The sequence below is a fragment of the Eptatretus burgeri genome, chromosome 6 (assembly GCF_056783735.1).
Source record: "Eptatretus burgeri isolate ZD-2024b chromosome 6, Ebu_testis_v1, whole genome shotgun sequence".
Taxonomy (NCBI): Eukaryota; Metazoa; Chordata; class Myxini; order Myxiniformes; family Myxinidae; genus Eptatretus; species Eptatretus burgeri.
Window position 1 is genome coordinate 114715448 of NC_140966.1, and position 25897 is coordinate 114741344.

At 45.7% G+C, this 25897-nt stretch overlaps 1 protein-coding gene across 12 annotated transcripts in view; it reads right to left on the minus strand.

Moving 5' to 3' along the window:
* LOC147025667 (transcription factor Sox-6-like) overlaps nt 1–25897 on the minus strand; it is a 385785-nt gene that overhangs the window by 259170 nt on the left and 100718 nt on the right. For 11 of the 12 annotated variants that reach the window (XM_085886892.1, XM_085886885.1, XM_085886884.1 and 8 more), the window contains one exon: nt 3562–3754. In XM_085886892.1, coding sequence (XP_085743018.1) covers nt 3562–3753 — 192 coding nt within the window. In that variant the 5' untranslated portion in view covers nt 3754. Of the gene's footprint in view, nt 1–3561; nt 3755–12120; nt 12226–25897 lie in introns of those variants that run through there. The other variant, XM_085886894.1, reaches the window with a different exon arrangement.

Sequence of the window (25897 nt, forward strand, 5' to 3'; positions counted from 1 at the left end):
GGCCGCATGGCTGTATCAGTGAGATGAAATGTCCAATCGTTTCATACATTTTGGTCACAGCGCGGTGTTGATACAGCTCTGGCATGATGGGCCAAATGACCTCCTGCGTTAAAGTTTATTGTGCATGTGAAACTTGCACCAGTTTCAAGGCAATTGCAAAATATATTTCCAACCAGAATCCAAAAGATCAACAGCATTCATGACCAAACAACTTACGAAAATGGAAATAGCATTCACGACGAAACTACCCACCACATTGGAAATAGCTGCAAGCACAAAACAACACCCCAAATCATACACACCATTCACCACTAAACTACACCCAAATCATAAACAACCATCGACCAATAAAGTACACCCCAAATCATACACACCATTCACCACTAAACTACACACAAATCATAAACAACCATTCACCACTAAACTCCCCCCAAATCAAAAACAACAATTCACCACGAAACTACACCACAGATCATAAACACCATTCACCACTAAACTACACCACATATCATAAACAGTGATGCCATTTATTACGTGGCAGTTGTGTAATGCATATTCCGTGTTACGAGATATAAATTAATACCCAGTACCAGATCTGCATTTATTTACACTCATACAATGTGCAGTATATTAATTTGAGATCGTAGGGTGAAGTTTATTATTATAAACTTATGAGTATATTATTATTATAAAGTGTATTATTATAAACTTCACCAAGGGCTGAACCAAGGACCAGATGGTGGAAGCTGAAGGAGGAAGACTGTTGCGTGAAATTCAGGGAGGAGGTGAGACAGGTGTTGGATAGTGGTAAAGAGGTGTGGGACGATTGGGCAACTACTGCAGAAGTGGTGAGGGAGATAGTTAGGAAGGTACTTGGTGTGACATCTGGACAGAGGAAGGAAGATAAGGAAACTTGGTGGTGGAATGAGGAAGTACAGGAAAGTATAAGGAAGAAGAGGTTGGCAAAAAAGAAGTGGGATAGCCAGAGAGATGAAGAAAGTGGACAGGAGTACAAGGAGTGGTGGCGCAAGGTGAAGAGAAAGGTGGTGAAGGCAAAGGAAAAGGCATATGGCGAGCTGTATGAGAAATTGGATACAAAGGAAGGGGAAAAGGATTTGTACCGATTGGCCAGACAGAGGGACCGAGCTGGGAAGGATGTGCTGCAGGTTCGGGTGATAAAGGATGCAGATGGAAATGTGCTGACAAGCGAGGAGAGCGTGTTGAGAAGGTGGATGGAGTCCTTTGAGGAGCTGATGAATGAAGAAAATGAGAGAGAGAAGGTTGGAAGAGGTGGAGATAGTGAATCAGGAAGTGGGGTGGATCAGTAAGGATGACGTGAGGACTGCTATGAAGAGGATGAAGAGTAGAAAGGTGGTTGGCCCAGATGATATACCAGTGGAGGCATGGAAGTGTTTAGGAGAGATGGCAGTGGGGTTGTTAACCAGATTGTTTAATAAAATCTTGGAAAGTGAGAGGATGCCTGAAGAGTGGAGATCAAGTGTACTGGTACCGATTTTTAAGAACAAGGGTGATGTGCAGAGCTGTGGAAATTACAGAGGGATAAAGTTGTTAAGCCACACCATGAAGTTGTGGGAAAGAGTAGTGGAAGCTAGGTTGAGAGGAGAGGTGACGATCTGTGAGCAGCAATATGGGTTTATGCCAGGAAAGAGCACCACTGATGCAATGTTTGCTTTGAGAGTGTTTATGGAGAAGTATAGGGAAGGCCAGAAAGAGTTACATTGTGTGTTTGTGGATTTAGAGAAAGCTTATGATAGGGTGCCAAGAGAGGAGTTGTGGTATTGTATAAGGAAGTCGGGAGTGGCAGAGAAGTCTGTGAGGATCGTGCAGGATATGTATGAGGACAGTGTGACAGTGGTGAGGTGTGCGGTAGGAATGAAGAACCGGTTTAAGGTAGAGGTGATGGGATTGCACCAAGGATCGACTTTGAGCCCTTTCCTGTTTGCAATGGTGATGGACAGGTTGACGGACGAGATCAGACAGGAGTCTCCATGGACTATGATGTTCGCGGATGACATCATGATCTGTAGTGAGAGTAGGGAGCAGGCTGAGGTGAGCCTCGAGAGGTGGAGGTACGCACTGGAGAGAAGGGGAATGATAGTCAGTAGGAGTAAGACGGAGTACATGTGCGTAAATGAGAAGGAGGGTGGTGGTATAGTGCGGTTGCAAGGAGTTGAGGTGGTGAAGGTGGATGGGTTTAAATACTTGGGATCAACTGTCCAAAGTAACGGAGAGTGTGGGAGAGAAGTGAAAAAGAGAGTGCAGGCAGGATGGAGTGGGTGGAGAAGAATTGCAGGAGTGATTTGTGACAGAAGTGTAGCTGCAAGAGTTAAGGGGCAAGTTTATAAGACGGTAGTGAGACCAGCTATGTTGTATGGTTTGGAGGCGGTGGCGCTGACAAAAAGACAGGAAGCGGAGCTGGAGGTGGCAGAGTTAAAGATGCTGCGATTCTCGTTGGGAGTGACGAGGATGGACAGGATTAGAAATGAGTATATTAGAGGGACAGCGCAGGTAGGACGGTTTGGAGACAAAGTGAGAGAGGCGAGATTGAGATGGTTTGGACATGTGCACAGGAGGGAAGCGGGGTATATCGGGAGAAGGATGCTGAGGATGGAGCCGCCAGATAGGAGGAGAAGAGGAAAGCCAAAGAGGAGGTTTATGGATGTGGTGAGGGCGGACATGCGGGTGGTTGGAGTGTCAATGGAAGATGTGGAGGACAGAACGAAATGGAGACGGATGATCCGCTGTGGCGACCCCTAACGGGAGCAGCCAAAAGAAGGAGAAGAAGAAGAAGGGTGAAGTTTATCATTATAATAATAATTATTATTCTTATGATACAATCAAGCAATATTGTAAGATAACCAATTTTATGACAAATTTTTTGTATGTAATGTTGTCACGCAATCTGTCGTGTATTTTTTATTTTTAATGAAAGGTGTGGAACATTAATTTATAACAGGTACAACAACCACCGTCACAACAAAGGTTGTTGTTATTGTTCCTTGGTCGTCCAGAAAACGAATGCCCAGTGTGCGAGCCACTGACACACAGCGCACTCTCAGTGCTATCCTCAGTAAGAGAAGAGATTATGGCGTTTGCGGTGATTAATGAGCAAAGCTGCGCTAATCCGGCCTTATCCTGAGCAGATCAAGATGTACGGCGTTTGGAGAGAGGCAAAGGGAGGGGCTACGAAGTTAAAAAAACAAAAATTAAAATCGAAAATGGGTAAATGAGCCGTGCAGGATTCGCACACGAAACGTACACGTCTGTACGTGAATTTTGAATGATTACACTTATACGAGTATCGTTGATTTATCATCATGCAAAATGGCCCAAATGTCAGTCATCACAAGGCACCAAACATCAATTTATAGCTCCTCATGCCAACCCAAATCCAATGAATAAACCACGTAAACACCACCCTGATTGCGGTAACATAAGCCACGCGACGATGTGCCCACATGAACCACTCATCAATGAAGGATGCTTGATGTGCAGACTTTCAGTGGCTTTTCCAGTTCACACAACCGCACAGCCACTGACCGTTCTGCTACTGCCGGTCATTTGTTCCGTTTGACCTCCAGGGCTGGGACAGCGACCACAGCTGGCATCCAGCACAGAATACTGGACCATGGTGCAGCCCTGGCTCCCCTCCGTCATGGCCCCTTTGCTCCCTGGTTCACAGACTTCGGAAAGAGGTCGTAATTGTGGTGACACGGCCGCAGGGACGGACATTCTGTGAAAAAGGAAAGAAAGAGAAAGGGAGTGGGAAGTTCGAAGTGAGGCCAGTCATAATAGCAATAAATAAATACATAATAGTTTTGTTTTTTTTTAAATAAAATAAAAAACACCAAAAACAACTTTTTAAAGTGTTTTAAAAACAGCTCTGTCTTCATCGGAGAACTGATGAATTATAAAAACAACAACAATCATTGCGGGCCAAAAGGGTAACGTTTGAGAGGTGTTGAACTCGTCTCAACGCAAGCCATTGCAAAAAGGACCATTTAGCCCATTGTGAGGACCCCTTGGTCTCTACCGTTCATCAAAAGGACCATTCAGGCCTTCATAAGGACCCACTGGTCTCTAATATTAATCAAAAGGACTATTTCGTCCTTCATGGGGAACCATTGTTTAACTGTAGCAGCAGCGTAAACGGTGGAGTCAAAAAGACCTTTCTGACCCGTACGACTCGACCGACGGATGTATGGATGTCTGTGGATGGGTCGAGCACTGCAGACACCAGCAATCACTCTGATATACACTCAATTCACCATGCAGGTTAAGGTACACAAGAATACCCATTTGGCCCATCGTGCACACCTTGTCTTCTTGTCAAAGCAAAGTAAGTAACATCGAGAAAGCAAATCAAATAAATAATTCAAACCTTTACAACTTGGCCTAGGTATATGGGCTATGAATTAATAAGGCACCTCGGATGTAAAACTGTTTAAAATGGTGAAACATGTGACCTCCTTCATGCACACCTACTCTTTTCCCTCCCATCCTTACTTCCCATTTTTTGAGAACCTCATTGACTCCGCCAAATATTACCACTTCCTTCTCTTTTCTTACTTTCCATTATTTACTGCCATGCTGACCCCACCCTCGATGGCGTGCATCAAAACAGCTCGTTTGGAATGTCGAGATACTTACACCTGTTGGGTCAGAGGTTACAGTTCAGAGTAACATTTGGCTGTAACTTCAAACCTACAGAGGAATGAAATATCAGCAAATCCACTCTTTTCAGTGTTTGTGAACCCAAATCTAACTGGACCTTTTCGTTAAGTAGACCGCCGGATGAACTTGCCACAGTTGACATCATGGGTCCTTCCAATGGCAGGTCAGAACATACAGCCCCTAATCAAGTGCTCAACACAGAGCTTTTTGGAGGGGGGGGGGAATTCAAATGATGATATTGATACCTCATCTTCCAACAAAATCTACTTCCATTGCCTGGCAGAAGGTTTTGGCACAAAGGATATGAATGAAAGATGTGTAAATATCCATCAAATACCAGAAAACACCAACACGTCACACGTACATTCCAGTGTGACATCACCAATGCTCAAGCAAGTACAATGCCGAGATTATCGAGAATAAATCATTGTCTATTTCCCAGGTACTTAATTCATATTTATCACTTGTGCAGGAGGCCCATGGAATGATGAGATTTCAATTCTATAGGAATTACAAACACACAAGGAACAGGAGGATGCCGTTTGGCCCATCATGCTCACGGTCCAAATGCACCAAATCAATTAATTATATCAGTTTATACAATAAATCTGGATGAGAGAGTGGGGGACAGTGTGGGAGGAAAAGGGACACCAACAGGGTGGTTCTAACCCTCAAATATATGCATCTTGTTTTTTTTAGGAGTGGGGGTGCGGGGGAGGGTGGTGAAGACCAGTGTAGGGTGAGGAATTATGTCCTACTCTGTTCTATGTTGTCGCTTATCTGCGAGCCTCGACTCTGCACACAAAAACCCTCGTAATCACTTCTTTCTAATGTAAAGTCCGGTCTCCTTCAGCCACCCCTTCGAGTCAGTCCTTCCTCAGATCAAAACTGAGCACAATATTCGAGTTGAGGGCTCAATAAATTCCTGCAGTGTTAAAACTACTTCTTTTGATTTATAATCTACTCCCCAAAGAATACAACACAAAACTCTATGAGCTTCACCGACAGCTACCTGGCATTGTCCTGTCTGCTTACCTCCCATATCGTTTAGCACCCCCAAATCCTTCTGTGTGACTTGCTCAAGAACTGCCCCGAGCATCATATAATATCTTTTTTCATCATTCATACCCATTGCCAGCACCTTACTTTTCCTAAACTACATCCAACAATCTTTTGCCCAGTCAATACAAGTCTCAATACTGAACTGAATGTAATCACAACCTCCTCTGCCATCTAATCTAACTTACCTCCAAACTTTGTGTCACCTGCAAATTTAGAAAACTGAATCTTCACCCCACTATCCAAATCGTTAATTTAAATTATGAAAAATATAGAACTCGGGAGAGCACATACCTCTGCCCGGATCTGGATCTTCACCAAAATCGAATCAATTCTTCCTCATCACACACTCAACCTGTCCACCAAGTTTTGTCCAAATCCGTCCATCACCTTTTCAGATATCGTGTTATATATCACCAATATCATTTTGTTATACATCATTTTGGCCCTCTCCCTCAATGGTGGAGGAACACCTAAAAATTCTAGTATCTACATCCACAGCCAGATCTTCACAAAAATCGAATCAATTAGTTCATGTCACATACCCAACCTGTCCACCAAGTTTCGTTTGAATCGGTCCTAAACTTTTAAAGATATCTTGAAAACAGACAAACAAATGGAAAAATCACTCATAGAGTGACACTTGGCAAAACAGCACAAAGTATAACGGCACTGAGTGGTGCATAACTCTGACAGGTTGAACAGTTCACGTTTTGTAGCCCAGCGATGGGCTGCATCTGAACCCAAATCCAATCCGCTTGTTCTTCTCACCAAACCAACTCATCCACCTTCTTTCGTCATAACTCATCCGCAACTTTGTGAGTGAGATATATATATATATATATATATATATATATATATATATTCATACTTAATATATATATATATATATATATATTCATACTTAATATATATATATATATATATATATATTCATACTTAATATATATATATATATATATATATTCATACTTAATATATATATATATATATATTCATACTTAATATATATATATATATATATATATATATATATATATATATATATATATATACAAATAAATATATACACATATATAGGGTGTCCCAAAAAAATATACAACTTTTAAAATGCTTCGTTTGATCCTAAAAAAGCAGTAATTTTTTCACGAATGCTTCATTTCTTGTTGCAGAGACCCTGAAGTTTATGTTGTTCCCAAGCAAGCGCCAGAAAAATGCCAAGACTGACCGTACAACAACGGACAAAAATTGTTGAACTTTGGCACCAGACGAAAAGTGTCATACAGGTGCAACGTCTTTCTTAACTCGAGACATTTTGGTATCCACTTGCGCCATGCACCAAACTTTCGGACAATAAAGTGCACCATCGCAAAGTTTACCAATGTGGGAACCATCTGTGACCTTCACAAGGGTCACAGTGGTCGGAAGAGGACAGGTCGTAGTGAAGAAAATGTGGAAATGGTGAGACAGGCAGTCGTTCAGAGTCCAAAAAAATCGATTCGACGACTTTCTGCCGAGACAAACATTCATAAGAGCACCGTTCAGAGGATCCTTCGCCAAGACATTCATGCCTTTCCATACAAAATTCAAACAGAAACGGTGCTTACTGATCAACAGAAACGCAAACGACTAGAGTTTGCAAATTGGTTCTCAGGAAAGTTGGAGGAAGATGCAGACTTCCTCAAAAAAACTTCACATGATGCACGAATGTCATGCTGAAAGAAAACTCTTGATCAGCTGAAGGAAAACATCCACTGAGAAATCCAGAACATTCCTCATGGAAACGTTTCCCAAAATGATGGAGAACATGTCAACGCATTTGCAGGCAGTAATCGCACAACGTGGAGCCTACGTCGAACATGTGGTCTAAAAGAAAACGACGATTCTATAACAAAATTTAAATTTTGGTGGCAATTTTGACATTGGTACAATAAACTTCAACCTTTCAGCTTTCTATCCAGCCATATATCTTTTTTTTTAATATATGTTATGACCATCCTCTTTGCAGATAAAATGTTGCATATTTTTTGGTACACCCTGTATATATATATATATATATATATATATATATATATATATATATATATATATATATATATATATATATATATATAAACATATATATATATATATATATATACATATATACACATACACACATACATATATATATATATATATATATACATATATATACATACATATATATATATACATATATACACATACATATATATATATACATATATATATATATACATATATACACATACATATATATATATATAAATATATACACATACATATATATATACATATATACACATACATATATATATATATATATATACACATACATATATATATATATACATATATACACATACATATATATATATATATACATATATACACATACATATATATATATACATATATACACATACATATATACACATACATATATATATATACATATATACACATACATATATATATATATACATATATACACATACATATATATATATATACATATATACACATACATATATATATATATATATATATATATATATATATATATATATATATATATATATATATACAGTCATGCGCCGCATAACGACATTTCGGTTACCGACGGACCACATATACGACGGTGGTCCCATAAGATTATAATGGAGCTGAAAAATTCCTATCATCTGGTGATGTCATCGCCGTCATAGCGCTGCCAGTCATATAAAAGTATAGTATAGCACATACAATTATGTACAGTGCATAATACTTGATAATGATAATAAACAACTACAGTGTGGCCCTGTTATGACACGATCGTTGAGGTCCATAAAATGTCATAGTGAAAAAACCGGGGTCGCGAAGAATCGGGATTCAAGGGAATCATTGTTCAAACTGACCCAACATCCGAAAACACCCCGATTTTCGCCATATTTGACCCATTTTTTTCACGTTTACCTTCTCGCAAATAAATTACCTTTGAATTAAAGAATTCCGTGAATAAATCGTTGTTGTTACAGTGGAAATTAAAACACAAATTAATTTTTACTAAAGCATTTTATATTGAAAAAACATTCGCACTGTTCCGAAAATATATCACACAACTGACAGGAGCTCGTTTCTTCATTTATAAATTATAACATCGATGCAATGATTATTTATAAAATCCAAACGCTATTTATTCACCTTTCTATAATTAATCGATGCGAGAGGAGATTGTAAACAGCCGCTAACAACACACATGGCCGTCATGAACAGCACACAGGTAAAACTAACGCGTCTTCCGTCTATCTTGGATGTGGGACAAGATGTGGAGGTGGAAGACAGTGATATTGATGATCCTGACCCTGTATAGGCCGAGGCTAATGTGTGTGTTTGTGTCTTAGTTTTTTTTTTAAAAAGTTTAGAAAGCAAAAAATAAATAAATATATTTTTTGTACAGCTGCACAATGTGTTTGTGTTTTCGGGTTGGGGTTATTACAAGAAGAAAGAAAAATATATTTTTCTAAATTTAGTGTAGCCTAGTGTACAGTGTATATAAAATCTATAGTAGTATACAGTAATGTCCTAGGCCTTCACATTCACTCACCACTCACTCACCGACTCACCCCGAGCAACTTCCAGTCCTGCAAGCTCCATTCATAGCAAGTGCCCGAAACAGGTGTACCATTTAAAAAAATCTTGTATACCGTATTTTTACTGTACCTTTTATATGTTGAGAAACACATATACGAACCATTGTTACAATTGCAAACAGTATTCAGTACAGTAACATGCTGTACAGGTTTGTAGCATGGGAGCAATAGGCTTTACCATATAGAAAAGGTGTCAAGGTTTGTGTAAGTACACTCTATGATGTTCGCACAATGATGACGTTGCTTAACGACGCATTTCTCAGAACGTAACCCCGTCGTTAAGTGGCGCATGACTACATATATATATATATATATATATATATATATATATATATATATATATATATATATATATATATATATATATATATATATATATATATATATATATATTGTTACGGCTGTGGAAATGCGCAGAACACCATAAAGGTCCGTAGTTCAGTTCGATCGATAAGTCTGTGTTCAGTTAGATTTCCCCACTGTTGTTTAATGGAATTATTCGTGTCGCAGGGCTGTGATCCTTTGAGATAGCCGTTTTTCTTTACTATCGTTATTTTGGACCAACAACCACGATCGCCTCCCTCAAACCACAACAACCACGATCGCCTCCCAAAAACCACAACAACCACGATTGCCTCAAACCACAACAACCACGATAGCCTCAAACCACAACAACCACGATAGCCTCAAACCACAACAACCACGATCGCCTCAAACCACAACAACCACGATCGCCTCAAACCACAACAACCACGATCACCTAACCACCTTCCCCGCTACACCAACTGCCGATCCCCTTCTCCACAAACTACATCACAACCCTCTCCGCTCATGTAAAACGTCTCTATGAAGCGAAGGAAACCAGAGGAGTTCCGATGGTGCGCGGATTTTCCCGCCTGATTCTCCCGCCTTGTTATTCCCGCCTGTTTTCCCCGCACTTTGGTATTGGGGAAGGGCGATGCGGGTCAAAGGTCAAAGGTCATGTAAAGGAGGGGTCTGATTTTGGGGGAATGAATCTCCCTGGACCTGTGCCGAGAATGATTCTCTCGGCCCCCGCGAGGCGCGCGGGGAGGGGGGCGAGAGGGCACGCCCCTTTTCTGGAAGCTTCCCGCAGGAGCTGGAAGGAGGGGCGGAGCAATAAACGGGTAGGAGCGAGGCGATGGAACTGGGGATAAAAGGGCGCGCAGGATGCCAAGTAAGGAGTTGTACTTGTTGTTGTTGGGGGCTTTTTATCGTCGTTGAGGTGGTGCTTTTTCTTTGGGCGAGCCAAGTCATGTGTGTTGTGTGCGGTGGTCGGGGTCGAGGCGCGAAGGACGCGGACGGGAGGCGCCGCTTTGCAGCTCTGCCACGCAGCCTGCACACCCGGGAGGAGAGTGCCGGAGAGAGCTCACCCACCATCGCACCACGAGGGTGCAGGTACCCTGCAACAGTCTCGTGGGGTCCGTTCGGTCATCCTGGCTCCACGCCATAAAGGTCTACGGACCCTGTCTGACGCCCTTGTCTTTTGAGGGTGGCCTTTTCTTTTCTTTTGTGTGAATGATGTGGCGCCGAGTCTCCATAAGTAAAACCTGTTAAAGTGCCTGTAAATTATAAATAATAGTCGGTCGGAGTGCTTTTGCCTTGCTCGTGTCTTTGTCCCCGTCCCACCAATTCCTTGCTGTGTAATACCTGCATGACTGCATCATTTTCTGTATATGTGCATGATTGTTCCATTGCATTACGTGCATGATTGTTTCATTGCCTTACGTGCCAACGTGTTTAATTGGAATAAATGTGCTGGTCAAAATGTAACCCGTTCGTCGTGTCTTCTTCCCCATTGGAACGCTACATTGCATCTCGGAATATTAGTTGTGTTTTAAATACCTGTTAAATAGAATCGGATCCAGCGAGGTCGGGCGATAATACCCGCTCGGTTATCACTGCAGAACGGAAGGAGCGCTTGAGCAGTTCGTGTCCAAGCCGACCTACGTCGAGGTACGGTCTCCCCGTTGGCTACCCGCGCAGGTACTTAGGTATATCGATATTCGGCGATTGACCCTATTTTGCGCAGGTAGAAAATTGGCTAGGCTGTGGTGGGGTTGAAGACCCACCCATGACAGGGTTCCGGCGTTGTTCCGGAAGGTCACGACTGAATTGTCCATCCGGTGGGCGAGCGGCTACTATTAGTGGGAAGCGGCCATTCGCACGCCGGCGGGCGCGAATTCGTAACAACATATATATATATATATATATATATATATATATATATATATATATATATATATATATATATATATATATATATATAAAATATATATAAACATATACAGTGTACATATATATATATATATATATATATATATATATATATACAGTCATGCGCCACTTAACGACGTTCCGGGCAACGACAGATCACAAATACGACGGATCTGCCAGCTCTGAAAAAAAAAAAAAATGAAAAAAAAATGCAGCTGAAAAATTCCTATCGCCGAGTGATGCAGCCGACGTGGCGCTGCCAGTCGTATAAAAATAGCACACACGATTATGTACGCTGTACAGTACATAATACTTCATAACGATAATAAACGACAGTGTGGCCCTGTTATAATGCGATCGTTGAGGTGCATAAAATGTCATCGCGAAAAAAGCAAGGTCGTGCTCAATCGGGATTCAACGAAATCGGCTTTCAAACTGAACCAATGTTTACACGTTTACCTTCCAGCAAATAAATTACCTTTGAATTGAAGAATTCCGTGAATAAATCGTTTTTACAGTCGAAATTAAAACACAAATTTCTATTTGATGAAACTTTTCATGTTGTGAAAACAATCGCACTGTTCCGAAAAAAAAACCACACAATTGACAGGAGCTCGTTTCTTCATTTATAAATTATAACATCGATGCAATGATTACGTATTTATAAAATCCAAACGCTAATTATTCATCTTTCAATAATCAATGCGAGAGGAGATTGTAAGTTGCTGCTAACAACACCGATGGCCGTCATGAACAGCACAAAGGTGAAACTAACGTGTCTTCTGTCTCTCTTGGATGTGTGTTACAATTGCCGACAGTATTCAGCAGAGTAACATGCTGTACAGGTTTGTATCCGAGGAGCAATAGGCTATACCATCTAGCCTTGGTGTGTAGTTTTGTGTAAATACGATGTACGAAAACGAAAATAAAAAAAAGATGTTCGCACAGCGACGACGTCGCTTAACAACGCATTTCTCAGAACGTAACCCCGTCGTTAAGTGGCGCATGACATATATATATATATATATATATATATATATATATATATATATATATATATATATATATATATATATATATATATATATATATATATATATATATATATATATATATATATATATATATATATATATATATATATATATATACCGGGCGTAGTGGCGTGCGCCTGTAATCCGGCTACTTGGAGGCTTGGGTTGGAGGATCGCTTGAAGACGGGAGCTCTGCACTGGGCCGCGCTATGAGAGGGTGTAGGGAATCCGGAATCATGGCGAAACCCAATCCTTATCCCTGTGTCGTAAGAGGCGACCAGGGTTGCGTCAGGAAGGGCATCCGGCGTAAAACCTATGCCAAATCAGTATGCGGATCATAACGGATGATCTGCTGTGGCGACCCCTCACGGGAGCAGCCGAAAGACGAACAACAACATATATACATATATATATATATACAAATATATATACATATATACATATATATATATATATATATGTATATCTATTGATCCTGGGCCATTGATCCTGGGTCCATTGATCCTGGGCCATGGTTTAGTGTAAAATTTGTAAGTTAAGGTTAAGATGTACTGTAAATATGAGTGCGCCCCCGGCATGTATGTCTTAGCGCCGGCAATTTTATTTAAGTCGTCCGTGTGAGTGGGTTTGTTTAGGTAGTTACTCAGCCCTCAGGTTATTTATTTTGGGGACACGAATACCATGAATGTCGCACTCAGGGATCCGTAGGTAAAACGTACTAGGGGAGAACTACACATGATGGCACACGAGAATTTGACGACTCGGGACGAGTCTGTAAAAAGGGGAGGGGGTAGTGTTGTGGTTGAGGAAATTCGCAAACCACCATTCAGGTCCCGCAGGTGAGATATCTCTGTAAGTACATGTGTAGTTAGCCCCAAACCCGTTGTTTAGAGGGAATAAATGTCATTCATTCGGTCTGCGACCCTTTAAGATAGCCGTTTTTCTGTTCTATCTTTACTTTGAACCAACCACGTCTCAACCGCCATCACACAACAACCACCAACCGCAACGCCGCTTCACAACAACAACAACGCCAACAGCCACGGCCTTTACCTTCACAACTCGCTCTCGCAACCATCGCATCACCGCCATTCCAAGCGTCGCCATGGCCATCACCGCCACAATAAACCCTCCACCACCTTCACCTCTCCTCCTTCTGCGGCCATTCCCGCACCGCTTGTGAACGCCGAGCGTCAGGCTGTCCTGGCCTTGTGCAGGGCGCGCGCTGAGCCACGGGTACAAAGAGCGGCCTTTCCAAGGGGAAGTCGGATCAGGAATGATTCACGCCCACTTCCGATCCGCCCAATCATTAAGCGCGGGGCGATTTGGCCCCGCCTCCAGGCGCGTCGGAGTAGAATCGATACATGCAAATTCGCGGATCAGGAATGATTCACGCCCACTTTTCCTCCGTCCAATGGGCGAGCGTGGCTCCGCCCCCGAGCCCATCCTGATCCGGAAATTTGCATATGGTTTCTCCTGCTGCACTATAAAGCGCCGAGCGCGGGGCGGAGTGAGTAGAGATTTTCTGTTTCGGGCTCGGGCGAGTTGGAAAGAGGTGTGGCGGCGGCGGCGGCGAAGTGTGGCAGCAGCAGTCAAGACGGGTCTGGAGGAGAGTCGGTCTGTCGGGGTTCGGAGTCTGTCGGGGAGCTGCAGAGAGGAGAAGCCGGGAACGCGGTCGAGGGCGCAGTGGAGTCGCTCGTCGCGGGACCCAAGCAAGCCAGCTATCCTCTTTCCCCAGAGCATCAACAACCCCCCCCTGTTTCCCCCCGCGCTGAGATAGTGCGAAAAGGGGGCCCCGTTCCCACCCCATTCCAAGCAGTGCCAACGAAACCCGCGGAGGAGCGCGGAGTCGGGGCACCGCCGTCATTTTACGGCTCATCACAAGACGGGTAGGCTCCATGCGGTCTCGGCCCCAGGCCCGTCTGCCCCCTTGTCGTAGAGGGTGGCCCTTTTTCCTTTGCTTTTGAGTATATGTGTTGTCAGCGCCATCTGTAAAGTAAAACTGTGTAAGTGTTGCCGTGTGCTCGCGTAGTCGGTCGTAGATCTGCATTGTGTTTCTTTTGTTGCAATTGCTTTTGGTGCATAATTGTTGTGTTTCTTTTACATTTGCTTTTGGTGCATAATTGTTGTAATTGTATATGTGTGCTTTCCGTTTGCTGTGGAATAAATGTGCCTTATGTTGAACTGTTGTTCCCGTTTCGCTTCGTCTTTTCTTTAATTGAATCTCCATCTTACTTCACGTAAAGGGTTGGTAGTGGGCTAAATACGCCCGATAATTAATTGGAACCGTCGAGATTGACGATAACACCGCTCGGTTAACCCGATAGTACGGAACGGGTCGCTTCAGTGGCCCGTGTCCGGAGTCGACCTGCGGCGAGGTGCGATCGCCCGGTCTACCCTCCGTGTGGGTACTTAGGTAGGTCGAATGTGGCGAGCAACCCTATCCCACGCGGGGGCCAATTGGCACGATCGTGGTGAGGCCGAAAGGCCCACGCGTGACTAGTTCCCGGCGTTAGTCCGAGAGGGTCACGACAGAATTGTCCGTCCGGTGGGCGACGTGCCGCGATTCGAGTTACGTGGCCGCTCGCACGCCGGCGGGCGCGAATTCGCAACAATATATATATATATATATATATATATATATATATATATATATATATATATATATATATATATATATATATATATACATGTATACATATATATACATATATACATATACATATATATATATATATATATATATATATATATATATATATATATATATATATATGTATACAGTGGTCCCGCCAGAATCAGAATTTAATTTGTTCCAAGAGGCTGTTCGGATTCCAAAAAGTTCGGATTCCAAAACTATTTTCCCAATAAGAAATAATGGAAACTGAATTAATCCGTTCCTGGATCCCAAGAAAACCCACTTTCAAGAAACTTTCAACTGAAATTACCCATGTCTTAGGTAAAATAAGATGAGTAAATGACCTTTTCTGGGTCATGAATCTTTTTCCAAGCCTGGGGGATGAGCAGAAGCGTTGTCACTTCTTCCATCAGGTCTGGATGCAGCTCCGGCCTAACAGTGGCCATTGGGATCCAAAACGTAAACTGTTCAGCCTGGTGGAGGTATGTAATTCACCATGAAGCACCAAATGGTGTTTTATATCCAAGTACACTCTGTGGAGACACAAACGTGCCGTTTTCACCGCACGGTTCCACGGGAGAGAATCAAGAGGTGAAGCGATTGGGTGACGCAGCACGACGTCACTACCATGCTCGCGAAAAAAACGTTGAGTTCGTTAAAGCCAATTCGTCAGAGGGTTCATTGAATGAGTTCACTTCACGACGGGTTTTCGCGCTTTTATCGCTTCTTTATTTTTCAGAATCCTACACACGGTCGATTTCGGCAGCGAGATCAGACACACGCGTGCCGCTCTCATACTTAGCGATAAGTTCTTTCTTCAAGTCAATTGTCGTTCTCACAGACTTCCTCTTATTCCTATTTGCTTCACTGCTCTTCTTGGGTGCCATGGTGAATGCACAAGGGTGATAATTGAAAGAAAAAAAAAATGCACAAATCAAGGTGAAAACACGAGGTAAAGTAGCGATCGACACACGAGAGATGCTTTCACGAGTACTTCCACCGACGAACTCAATGAACGATGCGTGAAGATGTGGGTCGATTTGTTAGACGGGGGAGACGCACATGAACAAACATGAACGCCCCGTTGTGTTCGGTTTTCGAAATTGTGTTTGGTTTTTAGGGCAAAACTTTCTCGAAAAAATTGTTCGTATTCCAATTTGTTCAAACAATGGGGCGTTCGGATTCTGGGGGCACCACGGTACATGTATATATATATATATATATATATATATATATATATATATATATATATATATATATATATATATATATATATATATATATTTATAAAAACATAAATATAAATATATATGTATACATACATACATACATACATATACATTGTTACGGCTGTGGAAATTCGCAATGCACCATAAAGGGTCCTGAGATCAGTTATGACGATAACTAATTGTGTAGTTAGATTTCCCCACCGTTGTTTAGAGGGCATTTCCGTGTTCACAGGGCTGCGATCCTTTGAGATAGCCGTTTTTCTTGTCTCCATCATTATTTTGGACCAATCATCCCCCAACAACCAAATAGCCACCAGCAACAACGCCCCCAAACAATTACAACACACAACAACCACCTCAACCACAACGCCAACCATCGCCACCAACTACAACCACGAACCAACCACGCTCAAACCCTCACCACAACAATCACCACCATCTTCGCCACTATCCGCGTTTACGAACGCCGTCCTCCACGGACCACGCGGCGACGATTTCCGCGGTAAAAACCGTCCAAGAACGCACGCAGGATTGCCAGAATAAAAGCTCTTGCAGAGCCTGCACGGACTTTTCCCGCCTGTTTCTCCCGCCTAAATTCTCCGCGCTCGGTGTGGTGGAAGTGCGATCCGAGCTGGGGGTCAAAGGTGAGAAAAGGTGGGGGGCTCTTTTTGGGGGAATAATTCCCTGGCCCTGAGCCAAAACTGACTCCCCCGGCCCCCGCACGGGGCGGGGTGGAGGGAGAGCGAGAGGGCACGCCCCACTTCGAGAGGCTTCTCCAAGAAGCTCGAAGGGAGGCGGGGCCGAAAACGGGGCGGAGCGAAGTGCGGAGCCCCGCGCTACAAAAGGCGGACAGCACAGACCTTGAGTAGTCTTCCTGTCTCCTTGTCTTTGAGAGTTCCTGTGTTCTTCTGGTTTTTTGAGCTTCTGGGCTGGTCGTCGTCTTCTTCTTCTTCTTGGCGCTGGTTGTCTTGTCAGTGGAAGAGGTCTTGTCTTGTCGGTGGAAGAGGTCCTGCGCTCGCGGATTGGCAAGCGGCCTGTCAACGGAGGCACGGACGGGAGGCGCGGCAGCACCGGTTGTGTGGTGGACCTGCGCGTCTGGACGAGGGGTGCCGGAGAGGGTTCGCCGGCCGCGAGAGAGATCGGGGCCAGGCGCGACCACGCTGACGGTCGTGGGAGAGGGACTCACCGGCCACAAAAAGGGAACTCCTTTCTCTTCCACTTATTTCTTTGGGTTTTTGTATGCATGCTGTGGCGCCGTGTCCAACAAGTTAGAACTGCCTAAGTGACTGCATGTATGTACATTGCTTTGGTCGGTAGTAATTCTTTCTTTGCATTTATATTTGTGTGCTGTACATATGTGCATGACTGTTATTCATTGCTTTGCCTGCATACGTGTGGTTTCAATAAATGTACTTGTCGAACTGTTCCCCGTTTCGTTGCGTCCTTTCCTTTGTTTGAAAGTTCCATCTTGCATCACGGAAGGAATTGGTAGAAGGATGTAAGCACCCTGTAAATAATCACGTCCGTCGGGGGTGGCGATAACACCGCTCGGTTATCACTGAAGCACGGAACGGACCGCTTAAGCGGTTCGTGTCCTTGGCCGGCCAGCGGCGAGGTACGATCGTCCGGTTAACTACCCGCGCAGGTACTTAGGTAGGTCAAGTTTGGCGAACAACCCTATCCTGCGCGGGTGGCTGATTGGCATGATTGTGGTGTGGTCGAAAGACCCACCCGTGACAAGCTCCTGGCGGTAGTTCCACGGAGGGCCACGACTGAATTGTCCGTTTCGGTGGGCGACGCGTTCGCGATTTGAGTTACGTGTCCGATCGCACGCCGGGCGGACCGAAATTCATAACACTGGTGTCCGGGAGTGGGATTCAAATCCATCCCGCCTCCAACAGCAATTCATAACACTGGTGTACAGGAGTGTAGGATTCAAATCCACCTCGGTCTCCAACTAAATTTACGGGGATCGGACCAGGGGTGTGCGAAGCAACCCCCCGTTCCCTCCAAATTACGAGCAAGCTAAATTAATCCCTTCCGAGAAATAAGATGGAGTTTCAAGGCGAGCGGGTGCCGGGGGTAGAAATGAATATGTGTAGTAATTTAGAATCCATGGCTCAGGATGGTTCTTTCTAGGGGAGCTCACCCTCATATTCTGAGCACGAACTTTGCCGGCAAACGGAGTCGCAAGATGGCGGCGCGGCCGCACGTAAGCACGGCACAAGGCGTGAGCAGGCCGCTATTAATGGCGCAACGGACGGCACGACACGAGGCGAGCGCTCCCAACAACCGTTTCAAACCACGTGGGCAAGGCAGGCGAGGCAGGCGGACATTGTCGGGCTTCAGAAACAATTAAAGGAAGAATGGAGGAACGAGCTCGAGAAAGAAAAACGCAAGCACAATTTGGAATTAAAACAACTAAAGGAAAAAATATTGGAAAAGTCAAGAGAGGTCAAAGAACAAGAGGGAAAAATGGGGAAAATAGAACTGAGTATCCATAAGTGGGAACAAGAGACGAGCGAGCTGAGCGAGAGAATGAAGGAGGAGCGAATTGGTAACTCCAGGGATAGAAGGCACATGGAAGAAGAATGGGAAAAAAGTTGGAAGAAAGAGAATGCGAACACGATTTGGAAGTAAAGCAACTAGAGCGTGAGGTAGAACAAGGCATTCGGGACAGAAGAAGACCAGAAGAGGTAAAAAGAGAACAGGAAGATAGGGAACAATTGAAAGAAAAAGCAAGCTTGGAGTATGATGGGATGAGAAAGAAAAGGGATGAACAGAGAGAGGAAAAATGGAAAAAATATTTTGAGATACTGGAACACGAAGACAAAGAAAGGGAATTGCAAAACGAGTTGAGGATGGTGAGAGAAGAAAGAACGACAGCGGAGAATGAAACGTTAAGGAACCACACTGTACAGATCGAACAGCTGGAAGCGAAGGCCAGATTAAAGAATGAGATGCAAGAAAGAGTAATGATGGAAGAACGAATGAGACAGGAGAAAGAAATCAGCCAATTGAAGGAAACAATGAGATTGCAGAATGAGGAACAAGAGAGACAGTGGAATAAAAAGCAAAAAGAGTATGAATTTGAAACTGAACAACAAAAGGAAAAAACAAGGTTGGAGTACGAGGAGATAGTGACAGAAGAACGAATGAAACAGAAAAGGGAGATCAACAAAATGAAGGAAAATATGAAATTGGAGAATGAAGAACATGAGAGACGGTGAGATGGAAAACACAAAGAAAACGAGGTTGAAGTTAACCAACTCGAGGAGGAAGCAGAATTGGCGTCCACGGAGATTGAAAAACTCCGGAAAGAGAACGAACAACTCAAAAAGTTCCGAGAGGAGGAACGACTCAAAAGGAGCCAGGAAGTGGAACAAGGCAATAAGGTGGGACATGTGATATCACCACAAGGAGCAATGTTGGTGGTGCAGGACTTGATCGACGCCACTCGTCGGATGAAGGAACAATTGGGACCAACCCTAATTTAGGAGACACAAATAAAAATGGAGAAGACGGAAGCAACAGAGACAAAGAAGGAAATGGAAGTATTGCCAGAGACACGGGAGATAGACCGAGTCGAGAATGAATTAAATAGACACGAAGGAGGAAACAGAGACGAGGATCCAGGAAGAAACGAATAGACACGAAGAGACAATAGAAATAAAATGTATAGAGACTCGGGAGATAGAAAAAATAGAGGGGAGACTGCATGATAAAGACGGGGTTGAAGGAACAGAACACACACACACGGAGGTAGTGGAGGACAATGGGGGCGAGATGGCAGAACGTGTGGGGACCCGGTGCAAGCAGCTGGATGGCTTCCTTCGGGAACGGAGGGAGACGCAATTCTCCCTTGAAGCTGGTCATGACCAGGTGGGTCCGGTCATGCTTCGCGGAGTTGAGAGGGCGAGTGCTGCGAACGGGTGCACACGAAGCTTGGGGGGGAATGAAGGCCCCGGAACCCCTTGTGGTGGCGCTAATCCCCAGTGCGATTGTCCCTGTGCGTGTGTTCACGAGTGTGGCGAAATGCGTGCTGCAACGCGCACTTAGCGTGGGTGCAAGGGCGTGTGTGAGAGCGACCACGTGTGTGGATGAGACCCCGTGTGTGAGTAGTGTGGTTGAGAGTGTGCCGGAGTGCGTGCCTCCCAGCACACCGTGTGTGAGTGGAACCACGTTTGCGAGTGAAAGGGCATGCGTGAGTGAATGGCCGAGTGTGAGAGGAACAGCGTGTGTGAGGTCGCTGTATGTAAAGGAGATGAGGGTGGGCATGAGTGAACATGCAGCCGTGTCTTCCGGCGTGAGTGTAATGGTAAGAAGTGTGAGTGTCGTGACACGCAGGTGTGCGTGGGTTGAATGGAGCTTGAGCACGAGAGTGCGACGGAGACGACGGCGACAGGTGAAAGACAGAGGCCGAGTAGCGGCCGCAGCTGCATTGGGGACCGCGCCGGGTTTACACTGCAGTGAGCGCGAGGTCCGTGCTGAGGTACGCACGAGACCGCCACATGCACGCTTGCGGGAGTGAAACCCGGTCCGGAAACACCAGCGGTGGATGTTGCCGATCCCGCGGATGGAAAAAGGTTAGGCTGGATTACAGATTTGGACCGGATGGGTTCTCCACACGAGCGTGTGTGTGAAGCTCCGACGGGCAGAGCACATGTGTTCGTGTGGGGAACCCCTCGAAACGCGAGGCTTGTTTTTTGATGCGCAGGGTGACGTCATGGCTGCACGTATGGTTGGAATCCGGCAGGAGGGGTATCCCTGCCGGATGGTACCGTCCAAGAGGGACGAGGGACGCGAACAGCTGCCATGACATCACGAGCAAGGTGCGCGAGCTGCGAGTTTCCGTGCTGGTGCTGCGCATGGAAAAAAAAAATGGAGAACAAAGCAAGCCTCGCTTTCGGGTGAACAGGATTCCTGGGCAGAGGGTGGAAGACCCCTCTGACCTGGGCACAGGATACTAGTTAGGGGGAAGGGTTAGCTTTGCGAGACCGGCTTCATGGGGCAGGGGTAAGTCCTCATGGGGCCCATGGAATGGATTAGTTAGAGGGATTTTAGTTGAGATTTTGGTTGGGAAATGGATTTTTTGGATTTGAGGACAGTGACAGACTGTGGATGTGTTGAGGGGACATAGCTTAGCTACGTCGGTTAAAAGGAATGTGCTACGTGACGAGTAAGGGACGAGGGAGCACGAGGTAGTTAGGGGATTTAGTGAGCAGGATGGCAGAGTTCAGTGATGTGTGAGTTGAGAAGTGTGGAAAGGAAAATGTACATGATGGGTGAGTGAGGCCAGCGGGTCTGTGTGTATGGAGTGATTGTGGAATGCATGGTGCGATGAGTGATTGGGGGGAGCAGTGACTCCCACCCAAGGGACCCTGGGGTCAGTGTAAAGTGAGTTTGTGGGTGAGTTAAATTGACAAAATGGAGGTCGTTTTGCTGTTGGTGGGAATGTAGGCTAGATACCCATTTGGAGGGGTGCAGGAGCCCTGTTGACGGGCTGGGAGCATGGCTGCAAAAGGTGAGTATCGCTGAGTGGGTACCTCGTGCACCGGGCTAGTCAGCCGCGGTAGGCCAAGGGCCCATGGGGGGCCGGGATAGCGTAGTGGGCACGGGTGCGCCCATGTGATGCGGGGGCCCGGGGCGCCATATGCCACGGGGGCAGTGTCGTGGGCACGGGTGACCCTCAGAAAGGGGCCCAGGGCACCAGCCTGCCACGTGAGCTGGTAGGCTCGGAGGAAGTGCAGTGCCCGGGGGTGCCATCGTAGGAGAATCGGCAGAGGGTAGTTCCTGCCAAGGGAGCCACGCGTCCCAGCCGTGAGACCGTGTGAGGTCACGGTAAGAAAATTGGGGGGCGAGGCCCAACATTGTGAGGACACCAACACAGGCGACGGGAATTCTGGTTGTTAGAACCAATAGTTTAAACGAGAGGTGCTTGTTGAAAGCCCCGGGGTAGTTCAAAAGTTAAATGGATAGGGTAGTTCGGAAGTGTACCCCTCTGCACCATCCATCCCTTCGCTCTGGTTGTGGGCCGCTGGACCCACTCTGGGTTAGATCGCTGAACTCCGAGGAGGCCATCCTGAGGCTTTATTGGGCCTCAACGCAGGACGCTAGCTCTCCCTTATTCCCCTCCGGGAAGGGAACGTAGGGGTTGGGAGTAGGCTAGGACAGGATAGGTTAGCCGAACAGAGACATAAAGGGGGTTTGGAGATGAAATTATAGTGGGGGAAGTAAAGAATAAAAACAAAAACAAAAAAATAAGTTGAGGAAAAATTGGGTTTGACAAATTAAGGGAGTGGGTATGGACGGAGACAGGCAAAGGCGATAGGTTGGGAGGGAGACAGTAGTTAGGTCCAAGCCCGCCTTCTGAGTGGCTAGCACCACCGCACTCCCTCCACCAACCTCCATTTCAAGGCAAGAGGCTGGCCAACTTCATCGGCTGGCTGTTTTCTGCAAGGCCTGTGCCGGCCGGATCGTCTGCCGGCTGTGTTTGCTCCAGCGGCCTTGTCATGCCATGCCTTGCCTGTTCACCTTTGCCATCCATGCCTACTGCCCATGTCCACCAGCCCCGTTCTGTTTTGCATCCCCCCCCCCCTGTTCATTACCATGTGCACCAGGATCATAGCGCAAGCCGCAAGGACTGCCCGGTAGGCAGGCGCACCAGGAGACTGCGTTTGTGCAGCCCATGCACCGTTGTGGTCCACTGCGTTCATTTCAAAGGGGGAGGCCCTGGACTGCGTGTGAGCAGCCGGCCACGTTCCCTGTCACCTGCATTGCATGAGCCAGAGACTGCGTGCGAGCAGCCTGACTCCCTGCTAACTTTTTCTCTTTGCAGAGTCCATCGATCCTGGGCCATGGTTTAGTGTAAGATTTGTAAGGTTAAGTTGTTAAGTTGTAATTGTAAATGTGTTTTGCGCCCCCGGCATGTACGTCCTCGCGCCGGCAATTTATTTAAGTCGTCTGTATGAGTGGGTTTGTTTAGTTAGTTACTCAGCCTGTAGGTTATTTATTTTGGGGACACGAATGCAATGAATGTCGCACTCAGGGATCCAATGGAAAAACATACGAGGGGAGAACTTACACATGATGGCACACCAAAATTCGACAACGCGGGACGAGTCTGTAAAAAGGGGAGGGGGTAGTGTTACGGCTGTGGAATTTCACAATACACCATCAAGGGTCCTTAGATCAGTTATGACAATAAGCAATTGTGGAGTTAGATTTCCCCACTGTTGTTTCGAGGGAATTTCCGTGTTCACAGGGCTGCGATCCTTTGAGATAGCCGTTTTTCTTTTCTCTATCATTATTTTGGACCAATCATCCCCCAACAACCAAATCGCCACCACCAACAACGCCCCCAAACAACTACAACACACAACAACCACCTTAACCACAACGACAACCATCGCCACCAACTACAACCACGAACTAACCACGCTCAAACCCTCACCACAACAACCACCACCATCTTCGCCACTATCCGCGTTTATGACGCCGTCCTCCACGGACCACGCGGCGACGATTTCCACGGTAAAAACCGTCCAAGAACGCACGCAGGATTGCCAGAATAAAAGCTCTTGCGGAGCCCACACGGACTTTTCCCGCCTGTTTCTCCCGCCTAAATTCTCCGCGCTCGGTGTGGTGGAAGTGCGATCCGAGCCGGGGGTCAAAGGTGAGAAAAGGTGGGGGCCTCTTTTTGGGGGAATAATTCCCTGGCCCTGAGCCAAAACTGACTCCCCCGGCCCCCGCACGGGGCGGGGTGGAGGGAGAGCGAGAGGGCACACCCCCCTTCGAGAGGCTTCTCCAAGAAGCTCGAAGGGAGGTGGGGCCGAAAACGGGGCGGAGCGAAGGGCGGAGCCCCGCGCTACAAAAGGCGGACAGCACGGACCTTGAGTAGTCTTCCTGTCTCCTTGTCTTCGAGAGTTCCTGTGTTCTTCTGGTTTTTTGAGCTTCTAGGCTGGTCGTCGTCTTCTTCTTGGCGCTGGTTGTCTTGGCGGTGGAAGAGGTCCTGCGCTCGCGGCTTGGCGAGCGGCCTGTCAATGGAGGCACGGACGGGAGACGCGGCAGCGCCGGTTGTGTGGTGGACCTGCGCGTCCAGACGAGGGGTGCCGGAGAGGGTTCGCCGGCTGCGAGAGAGGTCGGGGCCAGGCGCGACCATGCTGACGGTCGTGGGAGAGGGACTCACCAGCCACAAAAAGGGAAGTCCTTTCTCTTCCACTTGTTTCTTTGGGTTTTGCATGCATGCTGTGGCGCCGTGTCCAACAAGTTAGAACTGCCTAAGTGACTGCATGTATGTACATTGCTTTAGTCGGTAGTAATTCTTTCTTTGCATTTCTATTTGTGTGCTGTACATACGTGCATGACTGTTATTCATTGCTTTGCCTGCATACGTGTGGTTTCAATAAATGTACTTGTCGAACTGTTCCCCGTTTCGTTGCGTCCTTTCCTTTGTTTGAAAGTTCCATCTTGCATCACGGAAGGAATTGGTAGAAGGGTGTAAGCACCCGGTAAATAATCACGTCCGTCGGGGCCGGCGATAACACCGCTCGGTTATCACTGAAGCACGGAACGGACCGCTGAAGCGGTTCGTGTCCTAGGCCGGCCAGCGGCGAGGTACGATCAGCGGTTAACTACCCGCGCAGGTACTTAGGTAGGTCGAGTTTGGCGAACAACCCTATCCTGCGCGGTTGGCCGATTGGCACGATTGTGGTGTGGTCGAAAGACCTACCCGTGACTAGCTCCTGGCGGTAGTTCCACGGAGGGTCACGACTGAATTGTCCGTTCCGGTGGGCGACGCGGTCACGATTTGAGTTACGTGGCCAATCGCACGCCGGGCGGACCGAAATTCGTTACAATATATATATATATATATATATATATATATATATATATATATATATATATATATATATATATATATATATATATATATACCTACAGTAGACTACTCGTAAGTCGTCACCATCGGGACCGAAAAAAAAGTGACGACTTCGACGTGTGATGACTTACACGTATGCGAACATTCATGATGACTGCGGGGTGAAGGATGAAGTCGCGCGTGGCCTGGACACGTACGTGTTAGAGGGCGCAACAATCTCTAAGCCGGCTATTGTACCAAAAGGGAAACACAATCCTCGGGGCATTGGTGGGGGTTCATTGGTGAGTTGGAAAGTGATCAAGCAAAGATGGAATTCATGAATCAGTTTATCAAAAGTAAAAATAATGAACAACTGTAAGACAACTCATATACCATCGGTGATGGTATGTCGACAAATTACATGACAAACAGTCATCGTGGTGATGACTACCACTCAATGCCGATGTTTAACTGAGTGCGGTGATGTACAAAAC